Source organism: Fusarium oxysporum, chromosome II (genome assembly GCF_013085055.1).
Source record: "Fusarium oxysporum Fo47 chromosome II, complete sequence".
NCBI classification, from domain to species: domain Eukaryota; kingdom Fungi; phylum Ascomycota; class Sordariomycetes; order Hypocreales; family Nectriaceae; genus Fusarium; species Fusarium oxysporum.
In genome coordinates, this window is record NC_072841.1 from 877,674 (window position 1) to 905,009 (window position 27,336).

Here is a 27,336-nt window from a genome sequence, read left to right on the forward strand (position 1 = left end):
TTTGACGGGTTAGCTTGGGTTTCCATCTGAGCCCAATCGTTTGGGGCACTTGGGAGAAGCTCCTTCTAAGCGAGCTCGGAGCGAGGTTCCAGAAGCAATGGGGCTGTTGAGGAGAGAAAAGGGGGCTTGAGGATGGGAAGTTACTGAGTGCGTGGGTGAGCAACTCGTGATACCACTCCTCACTCTGAGGCTTGGCCCTGTATCCTGAGCCTTGTCATTGCTGTAACGTTAACTGGAGCTCGCAGCTGAACTTCCATGATCCATCAACTGTTTTAATATCATCGTATCCACTTGCACGGTATCACCGATAACTTCTTCCCCATACCATATCTTATTCCAAAACAGAGCTAGACCCAGAAGCCGTTACCGTTGAAGAAAAGGAAAGGGTCAAACCTCCCTCCCCCCTCCCTTTCAGCCCTGTAACCTAACGCGCGGCCATCCGTCCGCGGAGGGAAAAGAACCATGCCGAAAAGCATCGTCAAGTATCCCTACGTCTGGCTGTGCTGCGGCTTCGCTGCCCTCGGGGCTTGTCTGTACGGCTACGAGGGCGTATACTTTACCGGAGTTTCGACTCTCGGTAGGTCTTTCAGTGTAGAAGTATCCTCATATAGCTGACTGTCAAGATGTCTTTGTTCGCGACTTTGGAACGCGGGGTGATGATGGCGAATTCCACATCTCTCCCCAGAATCTAGCTGTCATGACGAGCATGATCAATGTGGGCGAGTTAGTGGGATCGTTGTTAGCAGCACCGTTAAACGATCTATTCGGCCGAAAGGGCTCGCTCTTCACCGGCTCCGTTGCCGTGGTCGTTGGTGTTGTAATGCAGCTCTCTACGACTTCGAGTCGTCCTCTTATCACCGCCGGTAGAGCCGTATCCGGGTTTGGGGTGGGAACCTTTTCGGTAACTTCGCCTTTGTACATGGGAGTAGGTCTTCTAAAGTCTCCGATTGATTATGTGAGAGTGTTATTATTGATCGTGTGATTACTTGTAGGAAATAGCGCCGGAGTCTTTGAGAAGTCCCCTTCTTATGTGCTGGCAGCTTGTTTTGTCTATCTCACAGATCATCGCTGCTGGTATCAACAGGAGTGTTATTCACAACGACACGAGCTTTGCATATCGATTTCCAATTGGATTTCAGCTTATCTTCCCATTGATTCTATTTTTCGGAATTACATGGCTTCCAGAATCGCCGCGTTGGCTGCTCCGTCGTGGTCGTCATGACAAAGCGATGCGTTCTCTCCGCTTACTTCACCATGAAGACAAGCACTACGACGCCAAACCCGTGATGCAAAATATCGAAGAAGATCTCGAAAAAGAAAGTTCTAGTGAAATCGAAAGTGCGTGGATTCAACTAATCACAGATCCGATTGAACGTCGCAAAGTGATCTACAGTGCCGGTGCCCTGATCGCCCAGCAGATCAACGGAATCCAATGGTTTTACTACTTCGGCACCATCTTCTCCAAAGCAATTGGACTCAAAGACCCGTTTCTAATGACACTTATTGTATTCATCATTCAGGTCTTTGTCGTCCTTGCGGCGGTGTTGCTGGCCAACAAGATCCCACGACGACCTCTTTTGCTGATCACCACGGGCGTTATGACAGTGTCTATCTTTGTGGTAGGATGCCTGGGTATTCCAGGTGGAACTCCAAGTGAAACTGTAGGGAAAGTGATTATCAGTTTTGTGATTATTGAGATTGTAGCCTTTAATTTTGCTTGGGGTCCCCTTGGCTGGACTATTGTAAGTGTTTCGCCATTTCACTTGTCGTCTTTCTGACACTCTTGACTTAGGCTTCCGAAATGGCCGTTGGAAGAAACCGAAACAAAATCTACGCAGTCGCAGTCGCTTCTTTCTGGGTCACGGTCTGGGCTACCGTCTTCACCCTACCATACCTCTACTACTCCGCCAACCTCGGTCCCAAGACAGGCTTCGTATATACAGGCTTATGCTTCGTCACGTTGACTTACGTATACTTCTGCGTCGGCGAAGTTACAGGCCGCAGTATGGAGGAGATAAACGGCTTCTTTCGTGATGGTATCCCTGCACGACATTGGAAGAAGCAGCCGTTCGTTGAAGCCCAGAGAGATCACCAAGTCAACCTCGTTGAGGTACAGGGACACGAAAAGACAGCGAATCGCTGAGATGAGTTATGAATTATGTGTCTATGAGATCTATACCCGATTGTTGTCTATATGTCGGTCATGAATACAACTCCTTTGAAGAATCCCTGAATGTCATCTATGGTCGACTGTGCCAATACCCTCCATAGCTTCGGTTGAAATACACCGTCTTGGTGACTATATTCTCCTTTCCGTTGTGAATGACATTTCTGGGCACTTCAATATATCCTGAATGTAGTTGCTTGCGAGACCACGTCTTGTCTCCTCTGTGTCTCTGTCTTGAGCGCGCAGTGGGTTGCTGAATATCTGGAGGAGGTAGTTGCGGCAAAGGCTGCGCTTTTCCAAAAAGAGGTTCCAAAGGTTCAGACTCATAAGTTAAGGTTACGTCTGGTGTTGCTCGACCATAACCCATACTGTCTCTAGTGAAGCGATCCGTGAAGCCCACGCTTCCCATCCATGTTTCTTGTCGCCCCATACTTGAGTATGGCGATGGTGAAGGTGTGTTGTTTTGAGCTTGTCTATTGTAACTGGATGCAGTGATAGGGTTTGAAGGTCTACCAGTGTATGAGGGAGCGTAGGGTGCTTGTTGAGTCAACAAAGTTGGGTTGACAGTCTGCATTGTGTGTTGAGGTTGCTGATATTGGTATTGCGGAACTGAAGAATAATTGTACGTAGATCGTTCCATTTTGCAAAAAACCGAGCTTCAGATATGATATGATATTCTTTATTTCTTGTTGTATATGCTATTTGAACAAGAACGTTGAAGTGATTATTATACATCTTTATATGAGTGCTTCTGTTCATAAGTTCTTCAATATCCTCACCCTCAACAACGCCACAGTTTCTTTCTTTAGACTGTTCCTGAAAAATGAAACAAACACCCAACTAACAGCTTTAATTGTAAGAGTTCAGATCCCTGTTTCAGCAATGAGCCGCTTCTTTGTTCTTTGTTCTCTTGGCAGGGGTTCCAACGATTTACCTGTGCTGAGGTTGAAGATACCCAAAACAGGTACGGAAACGCCGCCATAACAAAGAAATGCTTTTTTTGTTCTTCTGACGTAGACATAGATTCATTGTCCATCACTGCTGGCAGTGCTTGAGATACATCATTCGTCATGGCCACGTAGCTCTGGACTATGCACGCTGCCCTTTCTCTGCGCTGATAACCTTTCATGCCGTGAAGTGTAAATAATCCAAAAGCAGTTGATAGTCCAATTGGAATATTTTGCATGGTATATATGGCTTGTTTGTGTAGAGTGGCGCTTCACATTGCGGTTGCGAATTCAACTGCAAGCATGTTTTATTTTCTTTCCAAATGGATAACCCTATGACATTTATGCTTAACCTTCTCAAAGGTTTATAAGTTTGTCAAAACCTGAGGTTCTACAAGCTGAACATATCTGTATATATAACTTCGGACAATAGAAAGAATAGGCCGCTAGGCGGACAAGATTATTTGTATAGTGATTGACTTTACCACCGAAGCCTCGGGCCTCATTTTGCAAATCAAGGCGCCATAATGGACTTTTATGCATCATCACTTCTCTGTATGACTCGAAGACATGGAATGAAAACGATGAATCGACGGGAGATCAATATTGGAGGGACTGTCCTTATAACATTCTTAGATCGCCCACTTTCTCCCTGTCTCTTGAAAACACAATCATCCCAGCCTGAACATAATATCATCAAGATGTACCTCCTACTACTAATTTACACCTTGATCGGCGTGGCTATCGCCCAAAATGTATTTACTACAGGAACATGTGTGACTTCGCGAGGATGCGGCGCCTTTCCTACTGCTTCGCGTACACCTCCCACTACGATAACGAATACCATTCAGTTAACACTAACCCGCATCGTAACCGTCTGTCCTACAGCGACAGTCTTTGCCTTCAATAGCACCTCAACCACAACTGGAACTCAAACTGTCAACTCAACTGTGGTCTCTGCTCTGCGGGTCACCGAGACGTCTACTGTCACGACTGATGGTGAGCCAAAAGCCCCGGAAGAAGACTATGATTCTGACCCCGTGTAGTCACCTCCACCGACAAGGAAGAAGCTACTACTACTGTCACGTCAACAAGTACCGTGACATTGACAGCTACCATTCGACACACATCTACTATTCCTGCTACAGCAGGCTTCGTCCCCATCGCCTCTGAACCAGGCTACGTCCGTCGACGCCGTAACAAACGTGGCGATGACAAGTTGGTACCAACGGCTCAACCGGCCCTGGAAAAGAGATGCTGGCCAGATATCCAAGCTGTTGTCTGCAACACTACTATTTTCACTCTGACCGCCCAAACCGTTACCCGGGTTAGATGTCGCACGCCGCTACCTACTATAACTGTGACTCGGAACGTAACTGTGAACACTGCTACTGCGACTGTTACTACTACAATTATCAGTACGCGGACTGAGAGTACGACTGTGCAGGCCACTGTGGAAAATGTGATTACTGAGACGACTACCTCGACTTGGACTTGGACCACAGGGCCTATCGATTGGAATACGACATTCTTTGCGACCACAACTCTCGCTACTGCAACGACATATGCTGCATGTCAAGCGAATAACCTCATCAATTCAGCGAACGGAGGACATTTCATCTGGCAAATCAACTACGGTGGTTCAAGAAATCAGATCCAAGTTGGAATTCCAGCACGGAATGCTTACGAATGCTGTGTAGCATGCCATCAAACTCGTAACTGCATCTGGTCCAACTTCCCAGGAGGCTGCGAATTGGTAATTGCGAACTCCTGCAATTCCAACGACAACTTCAATTCATCATTCATCACTTCACCAGATGTGAGGAGGGGAACGACGATTAGTAACGGTCCTTGTGGATTTATTGCCAATGGGGGAGATATCCCTCTGGTTTAGATTTCGAGCAGAGTGTGTATACTTAGGTAACCCCTATTTAAACAGTTTCCTCCTTGTGCTCAGTCACAGAGGATCTTGCACCAGCCTTGACCATATCGTCCTGCTCGCTTGGAGCGCGATCGTGAACGTAGCCAAACATGACGTCCATCTCTTCGAGGGTCTTGCCTTTTGTCTCGGGGAGGAAGAAGAAGGCCCAGACGGTGGCGGTGATCATCCAGCATGCGAAGAAGAACCATGTTCCGTAGCCGAAGGACTTGAAGATGTAAGGCAGAGCCTTGGTGATGGCGAATTGAGTGAGCCTGTAGTTGTTAGCTACTGTGTATTTGGGATATGTGTGAAGGAGTCTTACCATTGAACACAGGCTGCGTATGTACCTGTCAAGGTTCGGAGAGCACCAGGGAAGATCTCAGCTGAGACAATCCAGGGGATACCGTTGAGACCAAACGACCAGCTATCAAAAGTTAGAATACTGTCATCCGCGTCGTGGGCATGGAAAAGCTTACAAGACAGAGTAGATCATGATCATAGCGGTAGCAGCCTTACCACCAGCGGCAGTCGAAGGAGAAAGCTCCTTGCCCTCAGCAATGATAGTAGCGGGGTGTCCAATCTTGACATAAGCTCCAACGATCCAGAGACAGACAGAGCACATGGCAGATGAGATGATGGTAGGGTTACGTCGGCCCCACATGTCGATGAGAGCACCGTAGAAGATGATAGATGCAACAGCTACAAAGAGTCAGTAAGAGCTTAGTATCGGGGGACTGTTGAACATACCCTTGACAAGACCATAGATACCAGTGTACAGGGCAACATCGCTGATGCCGAGAGAACCGAAAAGAGTGGGTGAGTAATAGTTGATAGCTGTCGATGGTTAGCAGTGTCTTGTGTAGAAATGCGGTGGTCAACTTACCAGCAGCACCAGACATGTTCTGAAGAGCAAAAGAGCAGAAAACAAGCAGAACACGGTTTCGCATTCCCTTGCGGGTAAGTTCAGATACAGCGCCTCGGAAAAGAGCCCAAGGTCCGGTACCAAACCTGCTAGCAACGAGGGCTTCATCCGCAAGACGCTTTCGAATCATATCAAGATCCTCCTGAAGATCTAGCCCACCATTAGCACCAAATTCTCATCCTGGGCCAACAAAACTTACACTTATGATCACGAGAAATCTGCCGCAGACTCTCAAGCGCCTTGGTAGCATCCTCCTCACGATTCTTGCGCATCAACCACAACGGACTCTCATGCAGGAAGAATCCACCAATGAAGAGGATAGCGGCGGGGGCGATCTGAACAGCCATGGGGACTCGCCATGCTGCAGCGGAAGAAGGGTTCATGTTCTGGTTGATGCCATAGTTGATCCAAAAGCCGATCAGAGAACCGGTTTGGTATGTTACTTCGAAGAGACCGGTTAGGATGCCGCGAATGGAGACGATGGAGAGCTCGGCGATGTAGCTGGGGACTGTGGCGGTGATGGCACCGCATGCGATACCGGTGAGAGCGCGGCCGGCGTCTGAGGATGTTAGATAGAGACTGAGATGAATTGAAGAGTGACTTACAGATATAGGACAGTTGGTGAGTGGCAGCAGTCATGAGAATAGCACCGATGAGGAACACAACAACGTTGGCCTGAAGAGCCCACTTGCGACCAATCTTCTCAGTAACTTCAAATCTGTCAGCAATCATCCCTGGTCCAGGAGATTAAAAACATACTCAGAAAGCAAATGATAGCACCGAAGAAAGCGCCAGCTTGGAAAGTGGCAGTGATATTACTCGAGATATCAGCCGAGTCTTCTGGCTTGATGTTGAAGTCACGCTTGAAGCTATCGCGAGCAATGGTAGTGCCGATAAAAGCAGAATCATAACCGAACCTGTGATTTGTTAATATCGAAACATCACGTTTCAGTGAGTAAACTTACAGCAGTGATCCCGTAGCAATAACGGCAGCCTCAGTGTACAGTCGCCAATTGTACACCTCCTTTGGCGTAGGCCTATCTTCCACAGCGCGAAAGCCACCCATATTGTCTAATGTTTATCTTCTGATGAACCTTCTGAAAATGGAAGTGAAGAGCTGCTGTGTTGCATGTAAATCCTTCATCCCCCGCAGGAAGGTCCCCTCGGATATATAGCTTATCCCATCGTCAATCCGGGGGGCGTGGGGAAAGCAGAATAATAATCCGGGGATGGGTGTGGAGAAGACGAGGGTGAGGTCATTCCAACCATGTTTTTCTTTCCTTTCGCATGAGGAATAAGAAGTGACAGGGGTGTAGTAGTTCATCATGAGTCAGTTGAGATTTTGTTTGGAGAAGGATCCGACACGCGAGCCGATGCGACCAAGAGAGGCGATTGGTTCTTTGGTCATGCGGGGATGCTTGGCTAACAAGATTGGTAACTTAGGCGAACGATATACCGAATTTCCAAGGCATCATATGACTTTGTTCCATGTTTGAACGAAAACTAATGCCATAATAGATTCATTAACAGTCAGAGAAATGTTCTTAGCTGAATTGATGGTGGCCTGATAGTAGACATCCGACTCGCAACTCGGTTTACAACGGGGTATTCATGATGAATACCAGACTTACAATTCCGACCCTTTGATCCGGGACATGATTCGGTAGTGAGACTAGACAAAAGAAGATGAGAGCTGGAGAGCTTCACTTGTAGGGGTAAAATGACTGAAATCGTGAAGTACGAAGCATCAGTGACAATTCAGAGTCAAGATTTTGTTGTTGAAGTCTGCAGTCTTACATACACTATTGTTGGGATGTCAATATAAACAGATAAACAGAGTTTGCTTAAAGTGTTAAATGTTGAACATCGAGATGAAATGTCTTTCAATAGTCTTGATTTCTTTCATTCATATGCTTTTCCGTTTATATTTCTTTCAAGATCGTATTATATCATCTCCAAAACATCCGTCTAGATATTCTCCTCCCTCTTACCAAGACCCTTCTCAACAGCTGACAAAGGTTCAACAACCTTGTAAATCCACTCCTGCTTACTCTCATCGCTATACTTAGGATAAGGTCGTCTGCAATGGCAACTCTCGAGAGGATATCCTCGGAGCTTAGCAACAATCCACTTGGTACCGTTGATACCACCCTTGGCAAATCCCCATTCCATCTTTGCCAGCTCAAGCTGTGCAGCTTCAGCCTCTTTTGTCTTGCCAGCCTTGTACAAATCATAGATCTGCAGACAGGTCTTGGGATACAAGTTCGCGACACCGGTGATGGTGCCTGTGCCTCCGACAGAGAGAGCGGGAACGAGCCAGTCGCTCTGTCCAGCGAGAGCAAAGAAGTCTTCGGACTTGAACTGAGCTGCTATGCGAGCAACCTTTGCGATACCACCACATGTCAACTTCACGCCGACAATGTTGGGGTGCTGGCCCAGGCGCTCGAGCATCTCTGAGTTGACGTCAAGGCCAGCGACAACGCCAGGGAAGTTGTAGATGACGACGGGAACAGGGCTCGCCTCGGCAAGCTCTTCGAAGAAAGCCACGATGGCATCTTGTGTCATAGCGAAGTGGAAGTAGCTGGGAGTGAGAACGAGGACAAAGTCGGCGCCAGCTTCCTTGGCGAGCTTTGTCTCGTTGATGGCATCTCGTGTGGTTTGTGATGAGGTGCCCAATGTGATTGTGATATCGGGACGGCCGAGGGAGACTGCGAGCTCTCGAGTGGTTCGGACGAGCTGTGACTTTTCGGCGGCTGAGAGTGTGACGGCCTCTCCGTTTGTTCCAGCAATAACGACTGCAGTTTGTTAGTTTGGTTCATGTGAAGCATTCGTCTGAACATACTTCCGTCAAGACCAGAGTTTATCAAGAACTCGATATGCTTCTTCTGTACGTCCCAGTCGATCTCTTGGCTGGCATCATTGGCAAACCAAGTCAGAGAGGGAACGTGAATTCCGCCAGGGAATGACTTGCTCGTTGTCGCGATTGAGCCCATTGTGAATAATTGAGATTAGATGTTGGGATACTGCTTGTTCAGATCACAAGATGTTGGAATGAAGAATGAAGAACAAGATCAGAGCAGAAGATGATCAATCGCCTCAAGATCAATGGGGAGGGTTTTGTTCCACACTCCGACATTGTGGGGATATTCTTTCTGCCCCCATCGGATCCATGGGTATCATGCCACGTCCCATGCGGGGATCTATGGAATTCATGACCATGATGGTTTGTCGGTTCGTCCAAGTGCCAAGACCCATCCCCAGCTTCATCCACTTTAGCATCATGCGGGGAAGTTGGAGACAGCCACATCCGATCGGCTCGACGAGTGTGGGTGGGGCATCGAGCCGACCGTCAGCGCGAACTGTTGAAGAACAAGAGAAGCAATCCATGCCAAGTCGCATGATATTAGTGGCATGAGCCATGTGAACTAGTTCGTCCCGATATGCCGGATGCATATGCGAAGCTAAATTGTACTTGGAGTTGCAGAAAGGTTGGTGAGCGACCATTGGTGGTAATCCATTGGCGATGTTCCGTGCTCCTCCAGAAAGCAAGCCGTTAGAAGCCGATCATGTCTCAAATAACTCAGACAATGGCAAAGCATGAGTTGAAAACGGCATGCATCACGGCCCGGATATCCATTCGTGCCTTGGCAGCATCTTGTCGAGCTTGAACCTCTTCTAACACTTGCGCCGTGATGCGCGCGTTGCCAGCAACCTTCTCCATTCTGAGAATTTGAGTCTTTATCCACGCCTTTTCGTTGGCATCTTGCTCTTCAACTCCCAGCATCAGCAGCGGCCAGAGCATGTTGACGGGGAGCGTATCCTCAGGGTCCAAGTCCGCCACAATTTGTCTAGCGAGATTTCGGATCTGGTCCAACGCCTCAGACGCCTCCTTGGTCAGGGGAAGGTTCTTGTACGCAACTCGGTGGAGGTGGACTTTGCTTGCGTAATAGTTTGACAGGTACGTTCGAAATGCTCGTGTGATGACAAAAGCTAGATGCTTCGAGACGTGAGGCTCCTTTAGCTTGCCTGCCACAGCAAAGTCCATCAATGGTGGACGGTGTTCGTATAGAGTTCGCAAATCAGCCGCTATAACCGTACCGATGTTCATGACTTCGATTTCGTCTTCGACCGTCCCTCGAGAACGATGCCAGGGGTCTATCTTGGATATCCTCCCCATGAAGCTTTGGACTTTTTGGTAGAACACAACCCCAGGTTGATACAATACTTGAAACAACACGTCCTCAATGTCATCAGTGGGATCTTTCGAAACTTCTTCAGGCTCACCATCGAAACTCGCGGGTGATGCTTCTACCAAAAGAACTTCGTCGTCTTTAGTGAGAAAAAGACCAGAGCCACCAGCCGTCACCGCCCGACCATCAAGAAGTCGAATCCAAAGAAGCAACTGCTTCTCTACCGCTGTCAGGCCGTGCTTATTACTACTTTGGAAGAGCGTATATGCGCGCTTGAGATTTGAGTGCGCAGCATCGAGACGACTCTCCAAGATATCGATATAGCTGAGAAAGAATAATGCTGCGAGAAGGTATTCGCGTGCAGGGCTGTGTTCCGACATTGATGTGCCGTCATGGCTCGCGACCTCGGTAACGCCTCGCTGATAGTGATCCTCATCGCTCATAGTCCAGTTCCCATCGCGTCGAGAAAGAAGTAAATTCGAAAAGGCCATGATCGCGTGTCGCACCATGGGAGAAATGCTTGCCATTTCGACAACAGCTTGTCGCATGGACACCCACTTCTTTTGAGTCTCGACCTCAGCGATGATAGGGGGATTGACGGAGCTGGCGAAGAATTCCATCAACTTAGCACTCCCATCCGTAGCATCTTGGTCCCGACTACCATTGCTCTGTATCAGTGAGGGCGCTGGAAGTGGTGTCGCAAAAGCTGTCCTGTCAGGGAATGTGATCTGCGATTGAGCCGCCTTTTCGTGTCAGCACCGCCCGCGTAGATGTAGTCAATAGTTTCGTCTTACCAACATATTTGTTTCCAACCCCTGATGCTGCTGTGTCTCTGGTGAGGCGTGTTGCCAAAAATCACCGTAGTCCCACATGAAACTTGCATAATCGAAGACTTCATCAACTGCGTTTCCTGGTTGGAATACTGAGCTCCCCGGTGATGTATCGAAATTTGGTGATAGGTGCTGCTCGATAGATTGATCAGGGACTTCGGTGGAAGGCGCTTGTCTCCTTTGAACTCCTGATCGTTGCTGAGGTCGCCATTTGCACTCCATATTTAGTCTCTCGCAATGAGAGCATCGTGGTCTTTGCTCATCACATTTGACTTTTCTCCTCCTTCAAATTGATTAGATTTGAAGTCAGGTGATACAAATTCTATACATACTTGCATGTTAAACATCCCTCGCGTGAGCGGATCTGTCGTCGAGCCGAGGTCGCAGGTCTTGTATTTGATGGGCTGTGGTTTTGAGGAGATACACCGCTTGGAAGGCGAGGAATGAGAGGTCGTCCACTGTTCATGTCCATTATGACGTCTCGCCGCTGAAGTCATAAACGGTCAAAGATGCTATAATGGCTGATCAGGTCAATTAAAGTTGATGTATAATGCAAGATGAGGAGCCTAAATCCGTCACCTGACGCGGAAGAGCTCCGTTTGCATTTGCATTTGCGGGGCGCCTTCCAGAAGATCAGGAACCCGTGTCCCGGGCGACAAAAAGAAGGAACTGCTCAGGTACCTCTTTCTTGAGATCAAAGATCTAATTAAAGTATTATCATCGCCAGAATGGAATAAAAAGAGAATATCGGATAGTTCATGTTAAACTAAACTTTTTGCATCTTCTGATAACACGTCGCACCGTCTTTTGTGCCGAGTGACAAGTTTGACGACAGTGGACCTGCTAAGTCATTCTGGCATCCTTCGCGAGCGAGGCCCAAGCTGTCGGGACAGACTCTCAGGTAGACTTCACATCTTAAGTTCAGACCGGGAGTTGGCTATGAGAAAGAGCTTCACTTGCACAAAGGATCCCTTCTGAGATGGCTAAATTGGGCAGTGGTATTTCTCAACTCTTTCTAATGATACCAATTAACCATTGGTTTATGACCACTGAATGCCTCATCTTGGAGCAGCCAGACTTACACCGAGTTCAACGAAACCCAATAACAGCCTTCGCGGCTCGTTCTTTCTGTCGCACAAATACAACGACGATGACTTTCAAAACTTGCACATGATTTGCCGCATTCTGTAACTCAATGTGCATCTATGTGACGTCAGGTTTCATGTGAAGGGTTAAAAATCAATTGACTTTCGTTTTTGCTATAACTTCATCCTCTTGACTCAACCACCTAATTATCCTCATTTCCCAACACAACCCTCCATTTCTATCGACCTATCCTAACAAAGATTGAAACACCTCAAGTCGTTCGTCATGCCTACTCAAGAAGTACTTAACCAGTGGGAAGCTTCTTCCCCAACTACTAAAAGCGAAGGCCCTCTTCAAGGCACATCAAACCGTTCGTCTCCCTCACGCATCATCTTCATCCTTCAGCTAACTTCGCCTGATCAAGCTCCCCAGTCCCTGGTCTCTAAACACGAGTGCTTTGCCGCACAACCCAACGCGGAAGTATGTCCGACGTATGACGATGGGCGTCTTGCGCTCGATCAGGTATTATAGTTCAAAGGTTAAGAGACTAAAGACTAAAAGGTTCCTTCAGGATCGCGTTCGCAATAGTGGTGCTCGTACGCCCGGCTCTATCCACGCCGACATCGTCGCACAGATAGAAGCGAAGCGAGAACGAAAGGCCTCGGAGGAAGCGAAGAAGGACAAGAAGAAGTCAACATAAGAATACCACTGTGACGCGTATTTCTCAACGGCATATTCGATATCGAAAAGGGACTCGGTAGCGTCAAGTCTGGGGTTGTCCTGGTCGTTGATCATGGGCTATGAATCGAGCCTGACTTCCTGTTCGTAAAACGTTGCTCCGAATAGGCTTCTTTCGTCATTTTCAATTTGATCTGTATCTCTGGTGGTATCATCTGATCACAAACAGTCCTATAACACGTGCGTGTAGATTGAACACAGTAAAACTTGAACAAAGCAGAAGCAGAAGAAACAGAACCCTTCGTGTTTGTTGCTACCCCAACTTGAAAGCAGTGAAGGGATATTGTCCAAGAGAATCGGTATATGTTCTCTATCAAGTGTTTTATACGTCTAAACATCTATAATCATATCAACAAAATGAACCGTCACTCACCCCTTCTAATGACCCTGAGACAGGTTCACAACAGCCCATTTTCCGTTCCACGCCCACTTTCGAGCACCAGAATCGCCACCGCCGCCCTCCAGTTGCTTCAACTCCTCATCCTTACCCTCCGGAAGACCAACGACAACATCGGCCTTGCAAGTTCGCAAGGACAAGACGTTGACACCTGAAGAGGGACCCATGGGGCCGAGAGCCTCGACGAAAGGTGTGGTAGCGGGCCAAGCAGCCTGTCACAAGTCAGCATTGGTTTCAAACAAGATGGAGGTTGCTTACATCAGCGACGAGCTTGCGGTAGTTCAGGTCACCTTTGAAGATGACAAGCTCGGCTTCCTTGAGCTCCTCATGCAACTCAGGGTTCTCAGCAGGTAATCGCCAGAAGCTACCGCCATAAGTCCAGTATCGGTTAGGGCGGAGCATAAGCTGTCCCTCAGCATGGAACGTAGCCCACTCCTGGAATAGGAACTTAAGGTCCTTCTCGCCATCCTCAGATAGAGGCTCAGGCTTCTTGCCTTGGAGTTCCTCATCCTCTGATGGTGTGTCGTATAGAGCACGAGGGTTGGCAACAGCGTTCAACAAGCCACTAAAATCGCTGGGCACAACGTCGGAGACGAACCAAGGGATGGACTTGGGTCGTAGGACGACTTGTGTGGCGAGACCAGCCGAGAGAAGATACCCGGCCAGAATCATATCGACATACAACTCAAAGCCAGCATTGTCGAGGACGATATCAACGCGACGCTCCTTCTTGCCCTCAGCTTGCGCTTTCTTGAGAATGTCAAACGCCTTAGGAAGATCATTCACCAAGATGTTCTTCTCAGCCGCCTTGCGAGCCTCAGAACCCTGGAGTTTCTGTATATCCTCATATGTCAAGTTTGTAAGGAGTGACAAGTCTGTGGCATTTCCCCAAAGGCAAATCTCAAACATCTCCTGGAACAGAGTCTTCTCAGCTTTAGGATCATGTGTTGAGTCCTTATCAGCGCGGAGCTGCTCAACTAATTGTCTATAGTTGCTAGCGAGCTCGAGAACGGCGGGCCTTGATGATCGGAATGTGTCCATCTTCTGTCGGGCGAAAAGATCGTAGGATTTCCAGTGTTCGGTCATGCGGAATATGGCCGCGATGCGTCTGAATATTGTGAGCGGCGCATGTAGAGAGAGTTCTTGTCACATGGACTTACCTGTATAGGTAGCATTCGGAGAACAGCCATGGTACATCGTACCAGTGAGCATCGGGGCCAAGAGCCTCAAGCTCCTTGTTATATGTCTCGATCTCTTCCGTGAATCCATCGTCGGGGAGGGGACTACGCAGTCAGCCGTGGTGTTCTTCTGTGCGCGACACAAGTATATCGTACCTGAGCTTTCGGTCATGTTCAACCTCGTACTTGAGATTGGCGAGTTGCTCGATAATCTTCTTGCCCTCCGCTAGTTTCTCGGGATCACTGGTCTTGGTAACGGCGCGGAAGACATCGTCAATTCCTTGGGTCTAGTTGAGAGTTAGAGAGTGCCTCGCACGCGGTACATCCAGGAGCCTAACCAGAATGACAGGCCATCGCCTCTTGACGGATTCACTGGCGAATGAGGTAGGATCACTCGTTTTGTATTGGGCTGTCGGCGGAGTCAGTCGCGTTCGAAGGTAGAGTCGAGAAGCACATACGGGTCTTGGTGTCGTGCTCCATTCTGCTATCTTTCGCACCAACGAGATATAAAGAGGAGGGAGAATAATCTTTCTGCTGATCGGTCTTGAAGATCTTCAGGGAGCAATTATTTAAAGGTCTGGTCCACCATCATGGAAGCGGAGGGGTACGCGGGGCACTTTTTTTGGTGGGGTTCAACATGAACGGTCTCGAATCTGACGTCAGGAACAATTTTGAATGCCGAGCTTGTCGGAAAACACCATGAGAGGCTAGACCTGACTACTGAGGCTTGGAGGAGCTGTCTAATTGCCTGATTAGGAAATAAAGCCATGAATAATTAGCTGAAGATATTTTGGATGACTGATATTTACTTATGATTGCCCAAGTCTGTTACAAATGATATTTCATTTTGTCATGATAAGGACGATTTGCCGGCCTAGCTAGTTTGTCTATCTCTCTATAGGCCCCCCTTAAGGTTCGTTGTGTAAGTAACCTGAGACTCTATACCTTAGACTATCCATGAGTATGTTTCGAAACCGCATGTCTCCGTTTCCTGCAATTTGCCTCTCTGAGTCGCTTTCAGCTAGCCTGAGCAACAATTGCAGCCGGGTGGGCAGACACCCTTGATCATGCGATCGGTTGATACTCTTGGTGAACTATCTCGAGATCTCTCTTCTTCACCTTGTTGGCTTCGTCTTCACCTCTTCTCTAGCCTATGTCTCTATTGATCACAATGATCGCCATCAAGGTCCTAAGAATGTATTCTTTCTGTATCTGTTCCGCACTTCAGCTGTAATGTCGGTCCGAATATCATCAGCTGCATGTTTCTGTTTACCCAAGATCCGCACCATTCAACCGGCACGTTCATCCCGACTACCCTGCACACGTCTCGATTAAGAAGAAACATACCAGGTAGTAACAGTTCATCCGACCTGAGAAAAACGCATTGAATCGACTGTTTCAACAAGGTTGTTTAAGTTTACATCATGTTTGGTCCGCTTATGAAAGGGTCACCAAAAGGTTTCGCTAATCCTCAACCCAGTAGGGAAATACTAGCTACACCTCCGATTGGCCCGCAAATTCAATCATCAACCTCACTTTGGAACAGCACCATTCAATTCATCGAACGACTTCAAATACGCCACGCAGAGGAAGGTAGTACTCGGCTTGATCCTCGGTGGATCACCAACGCTGAAGCGGTAAAAGAAGTGCATTTTTCCATCTGGGGAAAACGGGAGTTGGCGATGAGCCGCGCCAATTAATAGGAGTTGGGCGTCGTGTGATTTGTTGATCAATTCCGATCTGAGACTTTCCCCGGACTTGTTTTTGTGGAGGTATCGACTTATACGAGTTTAACCAGCGGTTGTCTTATTAGCCGGCAGCTCAAGCATTATGAAGTGCCGTAACGGAATTAGACGATCATGTTCATGGGTCAAGTGTATTTAAGAAACATGTTTCCAGTGCCTTTTCAGTTGATATCTTGTACATACTCAATCACAGCTCTGGTGTCTTTACGATGTTCTTCAATACTCAATCTCTCGGTGTCGTGGCTCTGGCCGGATTAGCCACGGCTGTCCCTTCACGAAATCATCTTCAAACTCGTGAAGTTGGAAAGCTTCCTGCTCTTGGCTGGAACGGCTGGGTGGGCTCCTCCCAAGTCTATCATAACATGTGTTAGTCACTAACACTACAGCCAGAATCAAGGACAATGTAACGCAGCCAGCGAGAAAGTTGCCCTTGCTACAGCCAAGACTTTTATCAACCTTGGTCTCAAGGATGCTGGATACCAATACGTCAACATTGATGACTGCTGGTCTACAAAGCAGCGTGACTCCAAGGGCAATCTTGTTCCTGACCCTGCAAAGTGGCCAAGAGGTATCAAGCCAGTCGCCGATGAGATCCACGCAATGGGCCTCAAGTTCGGTCTTTATGGTGACGGCGGAGCCAAGACTTGCGCAGGTTATCCAGGAAGTCAAGGCCACGAGCAGCAAGACGCAAATCTTCTTGCCAGCTGGGGTGTTGACTACTGGAAGTACGACAACTGTTACACACCCTGCAACACAGGCAACGGTGCCGATATCCAGACATGCCCCAACAACCAAGCTCCTAGCTCTAGGCCTCGATATGAGAAGATGAGGGATCTCCTTCGCGCTACAGGAAGGGACATCCTCTATTCGCTTTGCAACTGGGGTTATGATGAGGTTTGGACTTGGGGTGCTCAGGTTGGACACATGTGGCGAATGAGCCAGGACAACTGGGGCAAATGGGCGGATGTTGTCCGTATTGCTAACCAGGCGGCACCTATCCTGAAGTACACTGTACCAGGACACTACAATGATCTCGATATGATGGTGAGTCTTGACCCTACCTCGGCTTTGAGTGAGTATGGGGCTGACCAAAACCTAGATCCTTGCCAACGGTGCTCTTACTCCTGCTGAGGAGCGAACACACTTTGCCATCTGGTGTATTACCAAGTCCCCTATCATTCTCGGAACAGACATGACCAAGCTTAACAGCGATGAGGTCAAGTTGATCACAAACAAGGTACCTACAACCACTTTCGCAGCCGCTGAAAACATCTACTAACTATGCTCCAGGGCCTTCTCGCCGTCAACCAAGACTCGCTCTCCAAGCCAGCTGTGCCTTTCACTCCTCCCAACACTCCCGCCAAGGGAAGCAGCGAGATCTACCCTTACTGGTCCGGGCCCATCTCAACCGGAACAGTTGTCGCCATCGTCGCTAGCAAAGGCAACTTGAACACTCAGTTGAACCTCAAGGACGTTCCAGGACTTAAGGATATGGAGTACTCGTGGACTGAGCTTCTGACTGGTGCTAAAGGAAAGGGCAAGACTGTCTCAGCCAACTTGCAGACACACGATGTTGCGGTCTTCCGCATCGACCACAACTAAACAAACGAATTGGTGACTTTTCAAAGAGTACATATATTGAGAGCGTATCTACGATTCTACGTACAAAGATTGGTTGGAGGATGCTGCCACACAAGATCTATAAGTGGGTGGACGGTCAGTATATAGCATGAACCTTGGTTCAACTCAAATCTTCTCATAAACTCTGTCTTTCTTTATCGGCCGAACTTGAACAACACGAACATTAAATAGCCTGGTGCCCATGTCTGGTAATGAATATCTGTTGGCAGATATGGCGAGTGCTTCCTCTCGCTGCCAACAAACTGAATAGACAGCCACAATCCTCTCCAGCGTGGGATTCGTTGTATTAGGCGAACTTCCACAGCAGCCGCTGTGCACCATGTCGAAGAGCACAGCAACCGTGATATCATTTTTAACAAAATATCACACATTTGTTCCTTCAAATTTGAGAAAAGATAGAGTAGTATCCAAGAGTACGTTTTCTGTACAGAGGAGTGCAAACATTGAAGCTACCCTGCACCGTGACTTCTCCCTAGGATCATTGAAGTGTTCTGACAGGGATGCATCGCTCTCTAAGACATTGGTATATGGTTATCCTGTTACGCCTCGTGGTTAAATACGTAGGAATGTATGTTTATTATACATGGGATTTGACTCCTGGTGAAAGGTTTGGTTCCAGGACCAGTACCTGGGGTCACTGCTCTTGAATACGGGAGAAGAGCCTGAGCGTGGGTGCAGTCTCAAGAATGAATGCTCAGAAGCAAACCCGGGAATGTATTTCATAAACGCTTGTTAGCAATAATATACATCTTCAACCCAAAGGTCCAAGCCTCAACTCGTCTGGGGTGTATCAGCCGCTCCCTGCTTCTCTTCCTTCTCCTTCTTCTCTTGCTCCGACTCAGGTCTCTTCGTCAAAATCTCATCGATAACTCCGAGTTCCAAAGCCTCTTCCGGCGACAGATATTTATCCCGTTCCATCAGATCATTAATCTCCTCAAGAGAATACTTTTCATGACCCTTTGCCTTATTGAGATGATACTGCATGATTCTATTCGACTGTTCCCGTGTCTTCTGGATCTGGTTTGCGTAAATCATGATATCGGATGCTTGGCCTCGAGTACCACCGAGTGGTTGATGGATCATGATCGAGCTGTGGGGGAGAGAGAATCGCTTGCCTGCTTCACCTCCTGCGAGGAGGATGGCGGCCATTGACGCAGCACCGCCGACACATACTGTTGATACTGGTGACTTGATGTATGTCATTGTGTCGTAGATCGCCATTCCTGTGCTTCTTGTGAGTCTCGATTGTGAATTGGTTGTTGAGCGAACCTACCTGAGGTGACGGAACCACCAGGAGAGTTGATGTACATCGTGATTGGCTTATCGGGGGTATCGGACTCGAGCCAAAGCAGCTGTGACACGATCGAAGCGGACATGTAGTCGTTAACTTCACCATTTAGGACGACGATGCGTTCCTAGAACTATTAGTAACGATAGCTCGATGGCTAGAGCTTGTCCTCACCTGTAGTAGCTTGGAAAAGATATCCCCTATAACCCATCAGCTTCTTGAACCATTTGCGACACCAATCCGAACAAACATGTTTTTCTTCCGGCAGCCTGGAATTGTTAGCTGCGCGAAGGTACCAGATTGGACTCAGGTAGCTTACCGACGACTCCTCGATGTAGGGCATGGGAATGTTGCCCATTGGTGACATTGGCGAGTTTCCGGAAGAACTGGAGAAGCCAAAAGCTCTCACATGTTGTTGCGACACGCCGCGCAGTACGCGCAACGTTCTTGGCCGTAGAAACATGGTCGCGAATGTATGTGAACGGTGATGTAAGTTTACGGACCGGGGCCGGGCGGAAGTGGTGGGGGAAGCTTTACGAAGCTGGGGCTCTTATCGATAACAATCCGACCCCGGGAGAAATTTAGCTGTTCATCCTCAAACGCTTTGCGACAAACAAGCACCACAAGTCGACGATGAGCTGGTCATAACAACACGAGACATCATGAAGAGATACACAAAGGCCTGCTCTGGCCATATTCGAACTTCTGGATTGACGATCAATTGCCAAAAACGATGGGTTTCTTACGACAAATCCGAATTGAGCAAAATGGCCCTCTTGAACCAAATCGAATCGGAACTTGATCGACTAGCGAGCGGCAAACGAGCGAGAATCCATCCCGAAGACAAGACTGTAGATACAGATGCCGGAAGGTTACCAATATCTCCCGTGATGGACTATAAGTTCATGCAGGCGAGACGACGTACGAAGAAAGCGATGCCCACGGCCATATCAGGACAATTTCGGAAGAAGCTGTCAAATAACCCATACGCGGAAGCATTGATAGGTCCGACAAGGTGGTGCAAGAATACGAACGCTTGCCTCCCCAGATACTTCTTGCAGGACTTCGAATTGGTCGAGCACCCAGATCCCGAGCAGACGGGCCACTGGTGGGCACCAGGCCCATTTTCTTTCTTAAGAGTCAAGCCGACAAGAGAAGAGCGAGAGGTGGAGATGGAGTCTAATGACTTGAAATCAATATGGAGAGGGATTGAACGGGCGCGGAGGCAGATCGGACTTGTACAAAACGAAATCGCGAAAATGGCTACAGAAGCCAGTTCATCGAGAGCCGACATATCAGCGGAAGCCAAAACAACGCCAGCCCAAGCAACACCAGGAGACGCAGGTGCCGAAGCTGAGATAAGCACAGAAGTAGGCGTTGAGGATGTGGAAACAAACGAAGGACTGATAGAACGACGAGCGCGCATCGTCGCCTACACTCTCGCGCGCAAAAGTCTGATCGATATGATCGGAGGAATCGAAGGAAACAAGAGTAGCAAGAGTTATCAAGCAAGGATGGGTGGCCACCAAGGCATGGCAAACCTTCCACATGGTACCGGCTCAAAGGTTTTCCGAGAAGACATGGGCGATGTACTTCTTGGGATGTTGCGACGTGTGGCTGTTGATACGCTCATCACACGTTCTTGCAGGGAAGGTTTATGGGCGCCACACAAATTCATAAGGCCAGTTGCCAGCTGGGAAGAGGCGAAGAGAATTCCAGGAGGTGGAGCAATCCTTTATATCCCGAAAGAGGATATGGAAGACATGAACAGTTATGCGACTCTCGATATAGAAGATGCTTCTTATGCCAGTAAGATGGCAGTTCATGATCTGCGATACTTACTAGGAGAAGGAGAGGTTGAGAGGTTGAGAGAGAAGTCAGAGGTATTCCGAGACCATGAGATTTTGGTGTTGAAGAACTTTAGAAGTGGAAGCATGAGAGCTTTGCATTTGCTTCTCTGGAGACTACAGGGATACTTGGCGTTGCCTCAAGTTGGGCCCATTGAGGCAAGACAATACTAAGGATTGTAAAATAGAAATGAGATACCATAAATATGAACAATCAGATGAAGCGCATTGTATGCCGCATGAGATATGATGCTTGTCCGGCCGGCCTCCAATCACGGCCCGGCCCCGCAATTACCGATGGCGCCAGGTGTCACCGCCGCCGATAGGCTCCGAAGGTCATAAATCCGATACGAGTTAGACTCGGTAGCACAACGCTGTGATTATTTGTTCGGTACCCGTGTATCGGACCTGTTAGATATCCGTTTGTTCTTTGCATTAATTTTTGAAGAATACTCTTTCGTTCTCATTTGAGCGAATTATTGTTCAGCATTTAAGACTGCAGGATTTGATCTCAGCATACCTTCCTAGATAAGGATCACGCCCAGCGAAGTTCTTACTCTCACTCACCAGACACAACTCAAGTGATAACCAAGCACAACGAAAATTGCAATCAAAAAGATCGAATCAACAGTGGAAATCGACCATGGACACAAACCCTGAAATAGTCCAGCCTGCGGACTGGCAGACTGGCGAAGCTGTCCCAGCCTTTCTCATCCACGATGGCGGCGGCACCACATTCTCATACCACTGCTTAGAACCTCTCCGTCGTCCAGTCTACGGCATTTACAACCCCAAATTTCACAGCGGCGAGCCCTTCGACGGCGGTCTCAGCGACATGGCCCGTCTCTACACTGGCTGGATCAAAGAAACCGTCGAGAAGCCCGACTTTCCCAGACGTCGCAACGCAGCTGGAAAGATCCGACTTCTTCTTGGCGGATGGAGCATGGGCGGTCACTTGAGTCTCGAAATCGCAAAGCAGCTTGAAGATTCCAACATTGAAGTCATCGGAATTCTCATGGTTGACACAATCTACCCTCATAAATTCTCTAGCGAAAAGCGCAAGATGCCTGGTGAAGACTCCAAGGAGGGAAAGAACAAGAACCAGATCCTCGCGGATCTAGCCATGGCCGATGCTCGCCGTATGATTCAAGCTTGGACACCTCCGGCCTGGGAGGTAGGACGTCGGCCCCGGGTCAGTCTCCTCCGGGCCAAGAAGGCCGTGCCCACGGAGAACGGGACTGATATTGTGGACTTGAGCCGTGAGGAGCGGAATCTGGGGTGGGATATGTACGACAAGAACTTTTTTGCTGATGTGGTAGATATTGAGGGACATCACTATGAGGTTTTCAAGTTTGAGTTCATTGAGGATATTTCGAAGAAGATCAAGAAGGCACTGGATGATTTGGAGTGGGTTGCTTTGGATGGTTGAATGTTGTTCAGTGAGGAGAATCTTGAAGACTTAGACAAAGACATGGTCCGTGGTTTGGCTGTTTATGCGGGCTTGTACTGATGGTTATTAGAACACGAATGAGACCAGATAGAATTAGAGACAAGAGTACAAAGTCATAGAAACATGAAAATACATTCAGAACAATAAACACTCCGATGATGTAGCAGGGGTCTGTATGGTCCGCCGGTGTCGCTCTGAACTGGTGACAAGGATGACAATACCATGTATTCTCTACTCAACTTCGACAACCTGAATGTAGGATAGAAATAGCATCTAGATGTAATCAAAGAGACTCACACGAAGAGGCCGGATCCTCGGCATCATGGACGATCTTACATTGCATCCGTAGCTTGAATCACACAAGTTCAGTGGATAACTCTATTCAAAGTGGACTCCAACGCTTAAGCCTCCTCCGGACTTGAAGCACCTCCCCCGAAGAGCCATCTCCATGAGGTCACCCAACCAATCAAAACACTCCAATTGTCATGCGGGGAGCTCTTCGCACCCTGGGCTGGGGACGTCTTCCCCCCTCTCCCAGTCACAGGGAAGAGCACAGGGAACCTAAATTTTGGGAAACAAAACCGCAGCCGACATCGCAAGCCAGAAAAAGTCCACAAACTCATCCCACCGCTTTTACTCAGGCGTCGGACTCTCTTCATACGCAATTTGAGTTTGTGGTTGAAGCTTCAATTGACGTTTTTCTTTTCCCCTTTTCCCGAGTGAAAAAGATTAAACGTCGTCATTATGCTTTCGAGGTCGTTGTTGAGGTCTAGAGCTGTGGGAGCTTTCCCCCTCTCTGCGAGAAGCAATGGGTAAGTTATTCCATCTCGAACAGTCAATTGAAAGCTCAATTTACTTCTGAATACTGACTCCTCTACAGCCGCTTCTTCTCCGCCTCTGCCCTCCGCGCCGATGACAAGCTCAACAAGGTCTCCGCCAACATCACCCAGCCCAAGGCCCAGGGCGCATCCCAGGCTATGCTCTACGCCACTGGTCTTTCAGAGGATGACATGAACAAGGCTCAGGTTGGTATCTCGTCCGTCTGGTACGAGGGCAACCCTTGTAACATGCACCTCATGGACCTCTCCGCCATTGTCAAGGAGTCCGTCGCCAAGGCTGGTCTTATTCCCTACCGATTCAACACCATTGGTGTCTCTGATGGTATTTCCATGGGCACAACTGGTATGCGATACTCCCTCCAGAGTCGAGAGATTATCGCCGATAGTATTGAGACTGTCATGAACGGTCAGTGGTATGACGGAAACATCAGCTTGCCTGGTTGCGACAAGAACATGCCCGGTGTTGCCATCGCAATGGGCCGTGTCAACCGTCCCAGCATCATGGTCTACGGTGGTACCATTCGTCCCGGCTGCACCAAGCAGGGCGAGTCCATCGATATCGTCTCTGCTTTCCAGGCCTACGGTCAATACATCACTGGTGAGATCACTGAGGAGCAGCGATTCGACATCATTCGAAACGCCTGCCCTGGTGGTGGTGCTTGTGGTGGCATGTACACTGCCAACACCATGGCCACCGCCCTTGAGACTCTCGGTCTCACTCTTCCCGGTAGCAGCAGCAGCCCTGCTGAGGATCCTAGCAAGAAGGCTGAGTGCGAGAGCGTTGGACCTGCTATTCGCAACATTCTCAAGGAGGACATTCGACCTCGCGACATCATGACTCGCCAGGCCTTCGAGAACGCCATGATCGTCACTACCATCCTTGGTGGCAGCACCAACGCCGTCCTGCACCTTATCGCCATTGCCGACTCTGTCGGTATTAAGCTCGACATTGAGGACTTCCAGAAGGTTTCCGACCGCACTCCCTTCCTTGCCGACCTGAAGCCCTCCGGAAAGTGGGTCATGGCCGATATGCACAAGATTGGCGGTACTCCCGCTCTTCTCAAGTTCCTGCTCAAGGAGGGTATCATTGACGGCTCTGGTATTACCGTTACTGGTAAGACCATGAAGCAGAATGTCGAGAACATGCCCGGGTTCCCTGAGGACCAGACCATCATCCGACCCCTGAGCAACCCCATCAAGCCTACCGGTCACATTCAGATCCTCCGCGGTTCTCTGGCCCCTGGTGGCTGTGTCGGTAAGATCACCGGTAAGGAGGGTCTTCGATTCGAGGGTAAGGCTCGTGTCTACGACTCTGAGCCCGATTTCATTGCCAGTCTCGAGGCTGGTGAGATCAAGAAGGGTGAGAAGACCGTTGTCATTATCCGATATGACGGTCCCAAGGGTGGTCCCGGTATGCCTGAGATGCTGAAGCCTTCTTCCGCCATCATGGGCGCTGGTCTCGGAAAGGACGTTGCCCTTCTCACTGACGGTCGTTTCTCTGGTGGTTCTCACGGTTTCATCATTGGTCACATCGTCCCTGAGGCTATGGAGGGTGGTCCCATCGCTCTCGTTGAGGACGGCGACACCATTGTCATCGACGCCGAGACCCGTGCTATCGATCTTGTTGTCCCTGAGGAGGAGGTTGCGCGACGTCGCAAGGCCTGGAAGGCTCCCGCTCCTCGATACACCAAGGGTACGCTGAGCAAGTACGCCCAGCTTGTGAGAAACGCCAGTGAGGGCTGTGTCACCGACAGTGGTCTCAAGAACTAAAAAGGCTCACGAAAGCCAAAAAGAATTGTCAAATGTAACGATGTAATTCCTGTTTTAATGGGGTGGGAAAAGGCGAATTTAGAATTTTCTGGGTCAGAACTTATATCCCAATGTTTTTTTCGTTCTTAATGCCTTCAAAGTGCCTCCTCGCTAATACGTGAAAATGCTCTGGGCTCAACAAGTCTACCTAACAAGCTATAACGTAGAATTCGCATCTTGAAATAACCAAAATACAAAACACAATAATACAACGCAAATCCACGAATGATTGTGGGTATTAGGCCGACTGAACAGAATGACCTCCAATAGCTCCTTGCAATGCGAACTCCAAACACAGCTTCCCTTCAAACGAAGCGGCCTCTCTGTTGATCGTATCAACCCTGTATTCTCCCAAGTCTTCCATAAGTATTTATTTCTTTCCGTTCAAAGCGTCCACGAAGGCCGCCTTATCCTTCATTGTAAGTCCAACACGCTTGACGCGGCTTAGTCTGGCGAGTGCCTCGCCTACTCTATCAAGGACACGCTGCTCATCAGGGGAAACGCTGGAACTAGCGTCACCACGGTTGCGTAGCTCGGAAGAGGAAGATGTTACACCATTGGTCTTGGCGGCAGACGTGTTGATTTGGCCTTCAGCAATGCGCACACGAATGCACGTCGTCGGTCGAGAGAGGAGATCCCACAAGAAGCGGAACCACTTTCCAGGCACTGGTGTCGTAATGTCGGAGGGCGTGTATCGGATGCTAACAGGGAAGATATGGACGTCGGCTGGTGTTTGAAGGATGCTCGGGCTGAAAGGCAGAATAGCCTTGCCATTGGTGGTACCACATTCAGGGAAAACAGCGATAATCTGGCCCGGGTTGCTGTCCAAAAGGTCCTTGATCTCGACGAGTTTCGCATTTTTAGGGGGGCCAGTCTGCACAGGCGAGAGAGCTGCCAGAACAGCACCCAGCAAACTCACACGCTGCACCTTGCGAGTATCGGGGTACGAAATGGTAAAGATCGGGTCAAAAATAGCGGCGAGGTAGATCGCATCGATAGGGCTCGAGAAGTTGGCAGCGATAACTGAGCCAGGGTGCGGGAAACGCTCGCGGGGTTGGTCAGCGAGGGTGCCACGTTTGACACCGTCGAGCTGAAGGTCAACCCACCATATTCCCGGTATGGCCATCAATCCCCATAGTGCAACCTTTCTGAAGATAACTGGCAGCGGGAGGAAGTGGAAGAAGAGGAAGTAGCCGAGGAAGTAAGCGATGAAGAATGGGAGGCGGAAGAGGAAAAGAGCGGCGTGTGTGAATGTCGCGAGAGCTGATACGGGCGTCGAAACGGGAAGAAACGGCGCAATGCCCGTTGCTAAGAATGATTAGCATGTGAATATTATTAATCTTTGGAGAACTTTACCTCTGTCGCGAAATTGGCTGTATTTTTCCATATTGTTGGTGATCGTGTGTAAGACAAGACAAAGAGGACGAGCGGAGGGGTAAAGCTATCGAGACATGGAAGAGCTTGGGAGCTATCTCTTTATGTTGCTAGCGAGGTGTGATGAAGGCGATTCGGGTGATCGTGACGAGGACTAATGAGACGGCGTTGCGAGGTCAGGTTCTGCGACAGCGCATCTACTGAACGTCATGTCATGGATCAAAGATGACATGTGAATGTGAATGTTAATATGTGGCCCCCACGTTAGGTTGGCTTGTCTCACAAAACGTTGTGCGCTGAGTCAGCGAGACGGCGACGTTTTTGACTTAGATCCTATTATCACACGGATTGATGCGCCTATGAGAAGGCGATTTAATAATTTGTTCATCTATCTAATTGTCTTGCAACTTCTATCTCAGTGAATTGTCATGTCAATTCTCTCGCAGGCAAGGGTGGGTGGGCAAGATAAATTACTGGTAACAGAAGAAGCTTGAGTTCATGGTGGAGTGATGACTTGGCAGCATCCTTCAAAGCTCCGACAAACTCGGAGCCCGATATTTTTGGCCCATCCATCATATCTTCGATCATATGAAGGTTATATGCTAACTGTATAGAACCAATGGCGAAAGTTCCTTGTTAATTACAATCGTGATTGACCTATTTGTACCGGCATCTTTGAAAGCAGCTCCATTGGGAGCCTATTTCTCTACTTATACATATGCTTCTGAGTTTTATTCCAAGACCAAGAGCTTAGAGGAATTGAACCATTGGACTGAACTTGTCTCAATGTAAAGGTGTTCCTATTCCTTTTATTAAGGTCCGAGCTCAAGGTGCATTCGAAGGCGGCCAGTACATGCATGCATCCAATTATTCTGAGGAGAAACTCATCGGCACTTGAACACAATTAAACTCAAGCCCTGGCGCGAAGCGTTGGAGACGTTTTGGCATTGTCTGCAGCATGATGCAT

The 27,336-nt window shown here is 48.6% G+C and overlaps 14 protein-coding genes across 14 annotated transcripts; 7 read left to right on the forward strand and 7 right to left on the reverse strand.

Moving 5' to 3' along the window:
- Nucleotides 1-462: 462 nt before the first annotated feature.
- Nucleotides 463-2,143, forward strand: FOBCDRAFT_287752 (general substrate transporter; the record flags this gene model as incomplete). The annotated part of the gene is made up of 4 exons (XM_031172632.2): nucleotides 463-577; nucleotides 624-925; nucleotides 993-1,742; nucleotides 1,793-2,143. The coding sequence occupies 4 exons, from the start codon at nucleotides 463-465 to the stop codon at nucleotides 2,141-2,143; spliced, it is 1,518 nt and encodes a 505-aa protein (XP_031049417.2).
- A 97-nt stretch (nucleotides 2,144-2,240) lies between these two features.
- Nucleotides 2,241-2,741, reverse strand: FOBCDRAFT_268668 (uncharacterized protein; the record flags this gene model as incomplete). Its single annotated transcript, XM_031172636.2, has 1 exon — nucleotides 2,241-2,741. The coding sequence occupies one exon, from the start codon at nucleotides 2,739-2,741 to the stop codon at nucleotides 2,241-2,243; it is 501 nt and encodes a 166-aa protein (XP_031049421.2).
- Nucleotides 2,742-3,815: 1,074 nt separating this feature from the next.
- On the forward strand, nucleotides 3,816-5,008 carry FOBCDRAFT_268669 (uncharacterized protein; the record flags this gene model as incomplete). Its single annotated transcript, XM_031172637.2, has 2 exons — nucleotides 3,816-4,113; nucleotides 4,161-5,008. The coding sequence occupies 2 exons, from the start codon at nucleotides 3,816-3,818 to the stop codon at nucleotides 5,006-5,008; spliced, it is 1,146 nt and encodes a 381-aa protein (XP_031049422.2).
- FOBCDRAFT_256632 (general substrate transporter) lies at nucleotides 4,953-7,181 on the reverse strand. The gene is made up of 9 exons (XM_031172638.3): nucleotides 6,923-7,181; nucleotides 6,717-6,874; nucleotides 6,563-6,667; nucleotides 6,157-6,516; nucleotides 5,919-6,107; nucleotides 5,783-5,869; nucleotides 5,512-5,734; nucleotides 5,358-5,459; nucleotides 4,953-5,307 (listed from the first exon to the last, which is right to left on the reverse strand). The coding sequence occupies exons 1-9, from the start codon at nucleotides 7,021-7,023 to the stop codon at nucleotides 5,046-5,048; spliced, it is 1,587 nt and encodes a 528-aa protein (XP_031049423.2). The 5' UTR covers nucleotides 7,024-7,181; the 3' UTR covers nucleotides 4,953-5,045.
- A 681-nt stretch (nucleotides 7,182-7,862) lies between these two features.
- On the reverse strand, nucleotides 7,863-9,021 carry FOBCDRAFT_13411 (uncharacterized protein). The gene is made up of 2 exons (XM_031172639.3): nucleotides 8,800-9,021; nucleotides 7,863-8,752 (listed from the first exon to the last, which is right to left on the reverse strand). The coding sequence occupies exons 1-2, from the start codon at nucleotides 8,948-8,950 to the stop codon at nucleotides 7,926-7,928; spliced, it is 978 nt and encodes a 325-aa protein (XP_031049424.2). The 5' UTR covers nucleotides 8,951-9,021; the 3' UTR covers nucleotides 7,863-7,925.
- A 516-nt stretch (nucleotides 9,022-9,537) lies between these two features.
- On the reverse strand, nucleotides 9,538-11,199 carry FOBCDRAFT_236440 (fungal-specific transcription factor domain-containing protein; the record flags this gene model as incomplete). Its single annotated transcript, XM_031172640.3, has 2 exons — nucleotides 9,538-10,890; nucleotides 10,942-11,199. 2 exons carry the CDS (start codon nucleotides 11,197-11,199, stop codon nucleotides 9,538-9,540), a joined length of 1,611 nt encoding a protein of 536 aa, XP_031049425.3.
- Nucleotides 11,200-12,308: 1,109 nt separating this feature from the next.
- On the forward strand, nucleotides 12,309-13,039 carry FOBCDRAFT_315141 (uncharacterized protein). The gene is made up of 2 exons (XM_059611978.1): nucleotides 12,309-12,585; nucleotides 12,635-13,039. Exons 1-2 carry the CDS (start codon nucleotides 12,349-12,351, stop codon nucleotides 12,761-12,763), a joined length of 366 nt encoding a protein of 121 aa, XP_059464059.1. The 5' UTR covers nucleotides 12,309-12,348; the 3' UTR covers nucleotides 12,764-13,039.
- Nucleotides 13,019-14,951, reverse strand: FOBCDRAFT_214024 (uncharacterized protein). The gene is made up of 6 exons (XM_031172642.3): nucleotides 14,835-14,951; nucleotides 14,715-14,785; nucleotides 14,533-14,663; nucleotides 14,359-14,481; nucleotides 13,457-14,306; nucleotides 13,019-13,410 (listed from the first exon to the last, which is right to left on the reverse strand). The coding sequence occupies exons 1-6, from the start codon at nucleotides 14,854-14,856 to the stop codon at nucleotides 13,180-13,182; spliced, it is 1,428 nt and encodes a 475-aa protein (XP_031049427.2). The 5' UTR covers nucleotides 14,857-14,951; the 3' UTR covers nucleotides 13,019-13,179.
- A 1,379-nt stretch (nucleotides 14,952-16,330) lies between these two features.
- FOBCDRAFT_154072 (alpha-D-galactopyranosidase) lies at nucleotides 16,331-17,908 on the forward strand (the record flags this gene model as incomplete). Its single annotated transcript, XM_059608368.1, has 4 exons — nucleotides 16,331-16,456; nucleotides 16,512-17,165; nucleotides 17,221-17,358; nucleotides 17,412-17,908. 4 exons carry the CDS (start codon nucleotides 16,331-16,333, stop codon nucleotides 17,721-17,723), a joined length of 1,230 nt encoding a protein of 409 aa, XP_059464060.1. The 3' UTR covers nucleotides 17,724-17,908.
- A 496-nt stretch (nucleotides 17,909-18,404) lies between these two features.
- FOBCDRAFT_214030 (Clp protease-domain-containing protein) lies at nucleotides 18,405-19,537 on the reverse strand. The gene is made up of 5 exons (XM_031172647.3): nucleotides 19,370-19,537; nucleotides 19,301-19,319; nucleotides 19,225-19,250; nucleotides 19,036-19,177; nucleotides 18,405-18,985 (listed from the first exon to the last, which is right to left on the reverse strand). Exons 1-5 carry the CDS (start codon nucleotides 19,511-19,513, stop codon nucleotides 18,534-18,536), a joined length of 783 nt encoding a protein of 260 aa, XP_031049432.2. The 5' UTR covers nucleotides 19,514-19,537; the 3' UTR covers nucleotides 18,405-18,533.
- A 113-nt stretch (nucleotides 19,538-19,650) lies between these two features.
- FOBCDRAFT_214032 (uncharacterized protein) lies at nucleotides 19,651-21,125 on the forward strand. Its single transcript, XM_031172650.3, has one exon. The coding sequence runs from the start codon at nucleotides 19,713-19,715 to the stop codon at nucleotides 21,069-21,071; it is 1,359 nt and encodes a 452-aa protein (XP_031049435.2). The 5' UTR covers nucleotides 19,651-19,712; the 3' UTR covers nucleotides 21,072-21,125.
- Nucleotides 21,126-21,260: 135 nt separating this feature from the next.
- Nucleotides 21,261-22,495, forward strand: FOBCDRAFT_214033 (Alpha/Beta hydrolase protein). Its single transcript, XM_031172651.3, has one exon. The coding sequence runs from the start codon at nucleotides 21,541-21,543 to the stop codon at nucleotides 22,324-22,326; it is 786 nt and encodes a 261-aa protein (XP_031049436.2). The 5' UTR covers nucleotides 21,261-21,540; the 3' UTR covers nucleotides 22,327-22,495.
- Nucleotides 22,496-22,900: 405 nt separating this feature from the next.
- Nucleotides 22,901-25,068, forward strand: FOBCDRAFT_154077 (dihydroxy-acid/6-phosphogluconate dehydratase). Its single transcript, XM_031172652.3, has 2 exons — nucleotides 22,901-23,159; nucleotides 23,228-25,068. Exons 1-2 carry the CDS (start codon nucleotides 23,092-23,094, stop codon nucleotides 24,954-24,956), a joined length of 1,797 nt encoding a protein of 598 aa, XP_031049437.2. The 5' UTR covers nucleotides 22,901-23,091; the 3' UTR covers nucleotides 24,957-25,068.
- FOBCDRAFT_214035 (uncharacterized protein) lies at nucleotides 25,069-26,599 on the reverse strand. Its single transcript, XM_031172653.3, has 2 exons — nucleotides 26,352-26,599; nucleotides 25,069-26,303 (listed from the first exon to the last, which is right to left on the reverse strand). Exons 1-2 carry the CDS (start codon nucleotides 26,380-26,382, stop codon nucleotides 25,366-25,368), a joined length of 969 nt encoding a protein of 322 aa, XP_031049438.2. The 5' UTR covers nucleotides 26,383-26,599; the 3' UTR covers nucleotides 25,069-25,365.
- Between the last annotated feature and the right edge of the window lie 737 nt (nucleotides 26,600-27,336).

What these genes read in the sequence shown, in the direction of transcription:
- FOBCDRAFT_214030 (XM_031172647.3), bottom strand. Translation starts at nt 19,513, where the DNA reads ATGTTTCTACGGCCAAGAACGTTGCGCGTACTGCGCGGCGTGTCGCAA. An exon ending in TCTTTTCCAAGCTACTACAG is followed by an intron (nt 19,178 to 19,224) that starts GTGAGGACAAGC and finishes TAATAGTTCTAG; the next exon opens with GAACGCATCGTCGTCCTAAA. An exon ending in TGGTGGTTCCGTCACCTCAG is followed by an intron (nt 18,986 to 19,035) that starts GTAGGTTCGCTC and finishes CAAGAAGCACAG; the next exon opens with GAATGGCGATCTACGACACA.
- FOBCDRAFT_214032 (XM_031172650.3), top strand. Translation starts at nt 19,713, where the DNA reads ATGAAGAGATACACAAAGGCCTGCTCTGGCCATATTCGAACTTCTGGA.
- FOBCDRAFT_154077 (XM_031172652.3), top strand. Translation starts at nt 23,092, where the DNA reads ATGCTTTCGAGGTCGTTGTTGAGGTCTAGAGCTGTGGGAGCTTTCCCC. An exon ending in CTCTCTGCGAGAAGCAATGG is followed by an intron (nt 23,160 to 23,227) that starts GTAAGTTATTCC and finishes ACTCCTCTACAG; the next exon opens with CCGCTTCTTCTCCGCCTCTG.
- FOBCDRAFT_214035 (XM_031172653.3), bottom strand. Translation starts at nt 26,382, where the DNA reads ATGGAAAAATACAGCCAATTTCGCGACAGAG. An exon ending in CAGCCAATTTCGCGACAGAG is followed by an intron (nt 26,304 to 26,351) that starts GTAAAGTTCTCC and finishes AATCATTCTTAG; the next exon opens with CAACGGGCATTGCGCCGTTT.
- FOBCDRAFT_256632 (XM_031172638.3), bottom strand. Translation starts at nt 7,023, where the DNA reads ATGGGTGGCTTTCGCGCTGTGGAAGATAGGCCTACGCCAAAGGAGGTG. An exon ending in GAACATGTCTGGTGCTGCTG is followed by an intron (nt 5,870 to 5,918) that starts GTAAGTTGACCA and finishes AACCATCGACAG; the next exon opens with CTATCAACTATTACTCACCC. An exon ending in ATCATGATCTACTCTGTCTT is followed by an intron (nt 5,460 to 5,511) that starts GTAAGCTTTTCC and finishes AACTTTTGATAG; the next exon opens with CTGGTCGTTTGGTCTCAACG.
- FOBCDRAFT_214024 (XM_031172642.3), bottom strand. Translation starts at nt 14,856, where the DNA reads ATGGAGCACGACACCAAGACCC. An exon ending in GGAGCACGACACCAAGACCC is followed by an intron (nt 14,786 to 14,834) that starts GTATGTGCTTCT and finishes CTCCGCCGACAG; the next exon opens with CCCAATACAAAACGAGTGAT. An exon ending in GGCGATGGCCTGTCATTCTG is followed by an intron (nt 14,664 to 14,714) that starts GTTAGGCTCCTG and finishes ACTCTCAACTAG; the next exon opens with ACCCAAGGAATTGACGATGT.
- FOBCDRAFT_13411 (XM_031172639.3), bottom strand. Translation starts at nt 8,950, where the DNA reads ATGGGCTCAATCGCGACAACGAGCAAGTCATTCCCTGGCGGAATTCAC. An exon ending in AAACTCTGGTCTTGACGGAA is followed by an intron (nt 8,753 to 8,799) that starts GTATGTTCAGAC and finishes AACAAACTGCAG; the next exon opens with TCGTTATTGCTGGAACAAAC.
- FOBCDRAFT_214033 (XM_031172651.3), top strand. Translation starts at nt 21,541, where the DNA reads ATGGACACAAACCCTGAAATAGTCCAGCCTGCGGACTGGCAGACTGGC.
- FOBCDRAFT_315141 (XM_059611978.1), top strand. Translation starts at nt 12,349, where the DNA reads ATGCCTACTCAAGAAGTACTTAACCAGTGGGAAGCTTCTTCCCCAACT. An exon ending in GGCGTCTTGCGCTCGATCAG is followed by an intron (nt 12,586 to 12,634) that starts GTATTATAGTTC and finishes AGGTTCCTTCAG; the next exon opens with GATCGCGTTCGCAATAGTGG.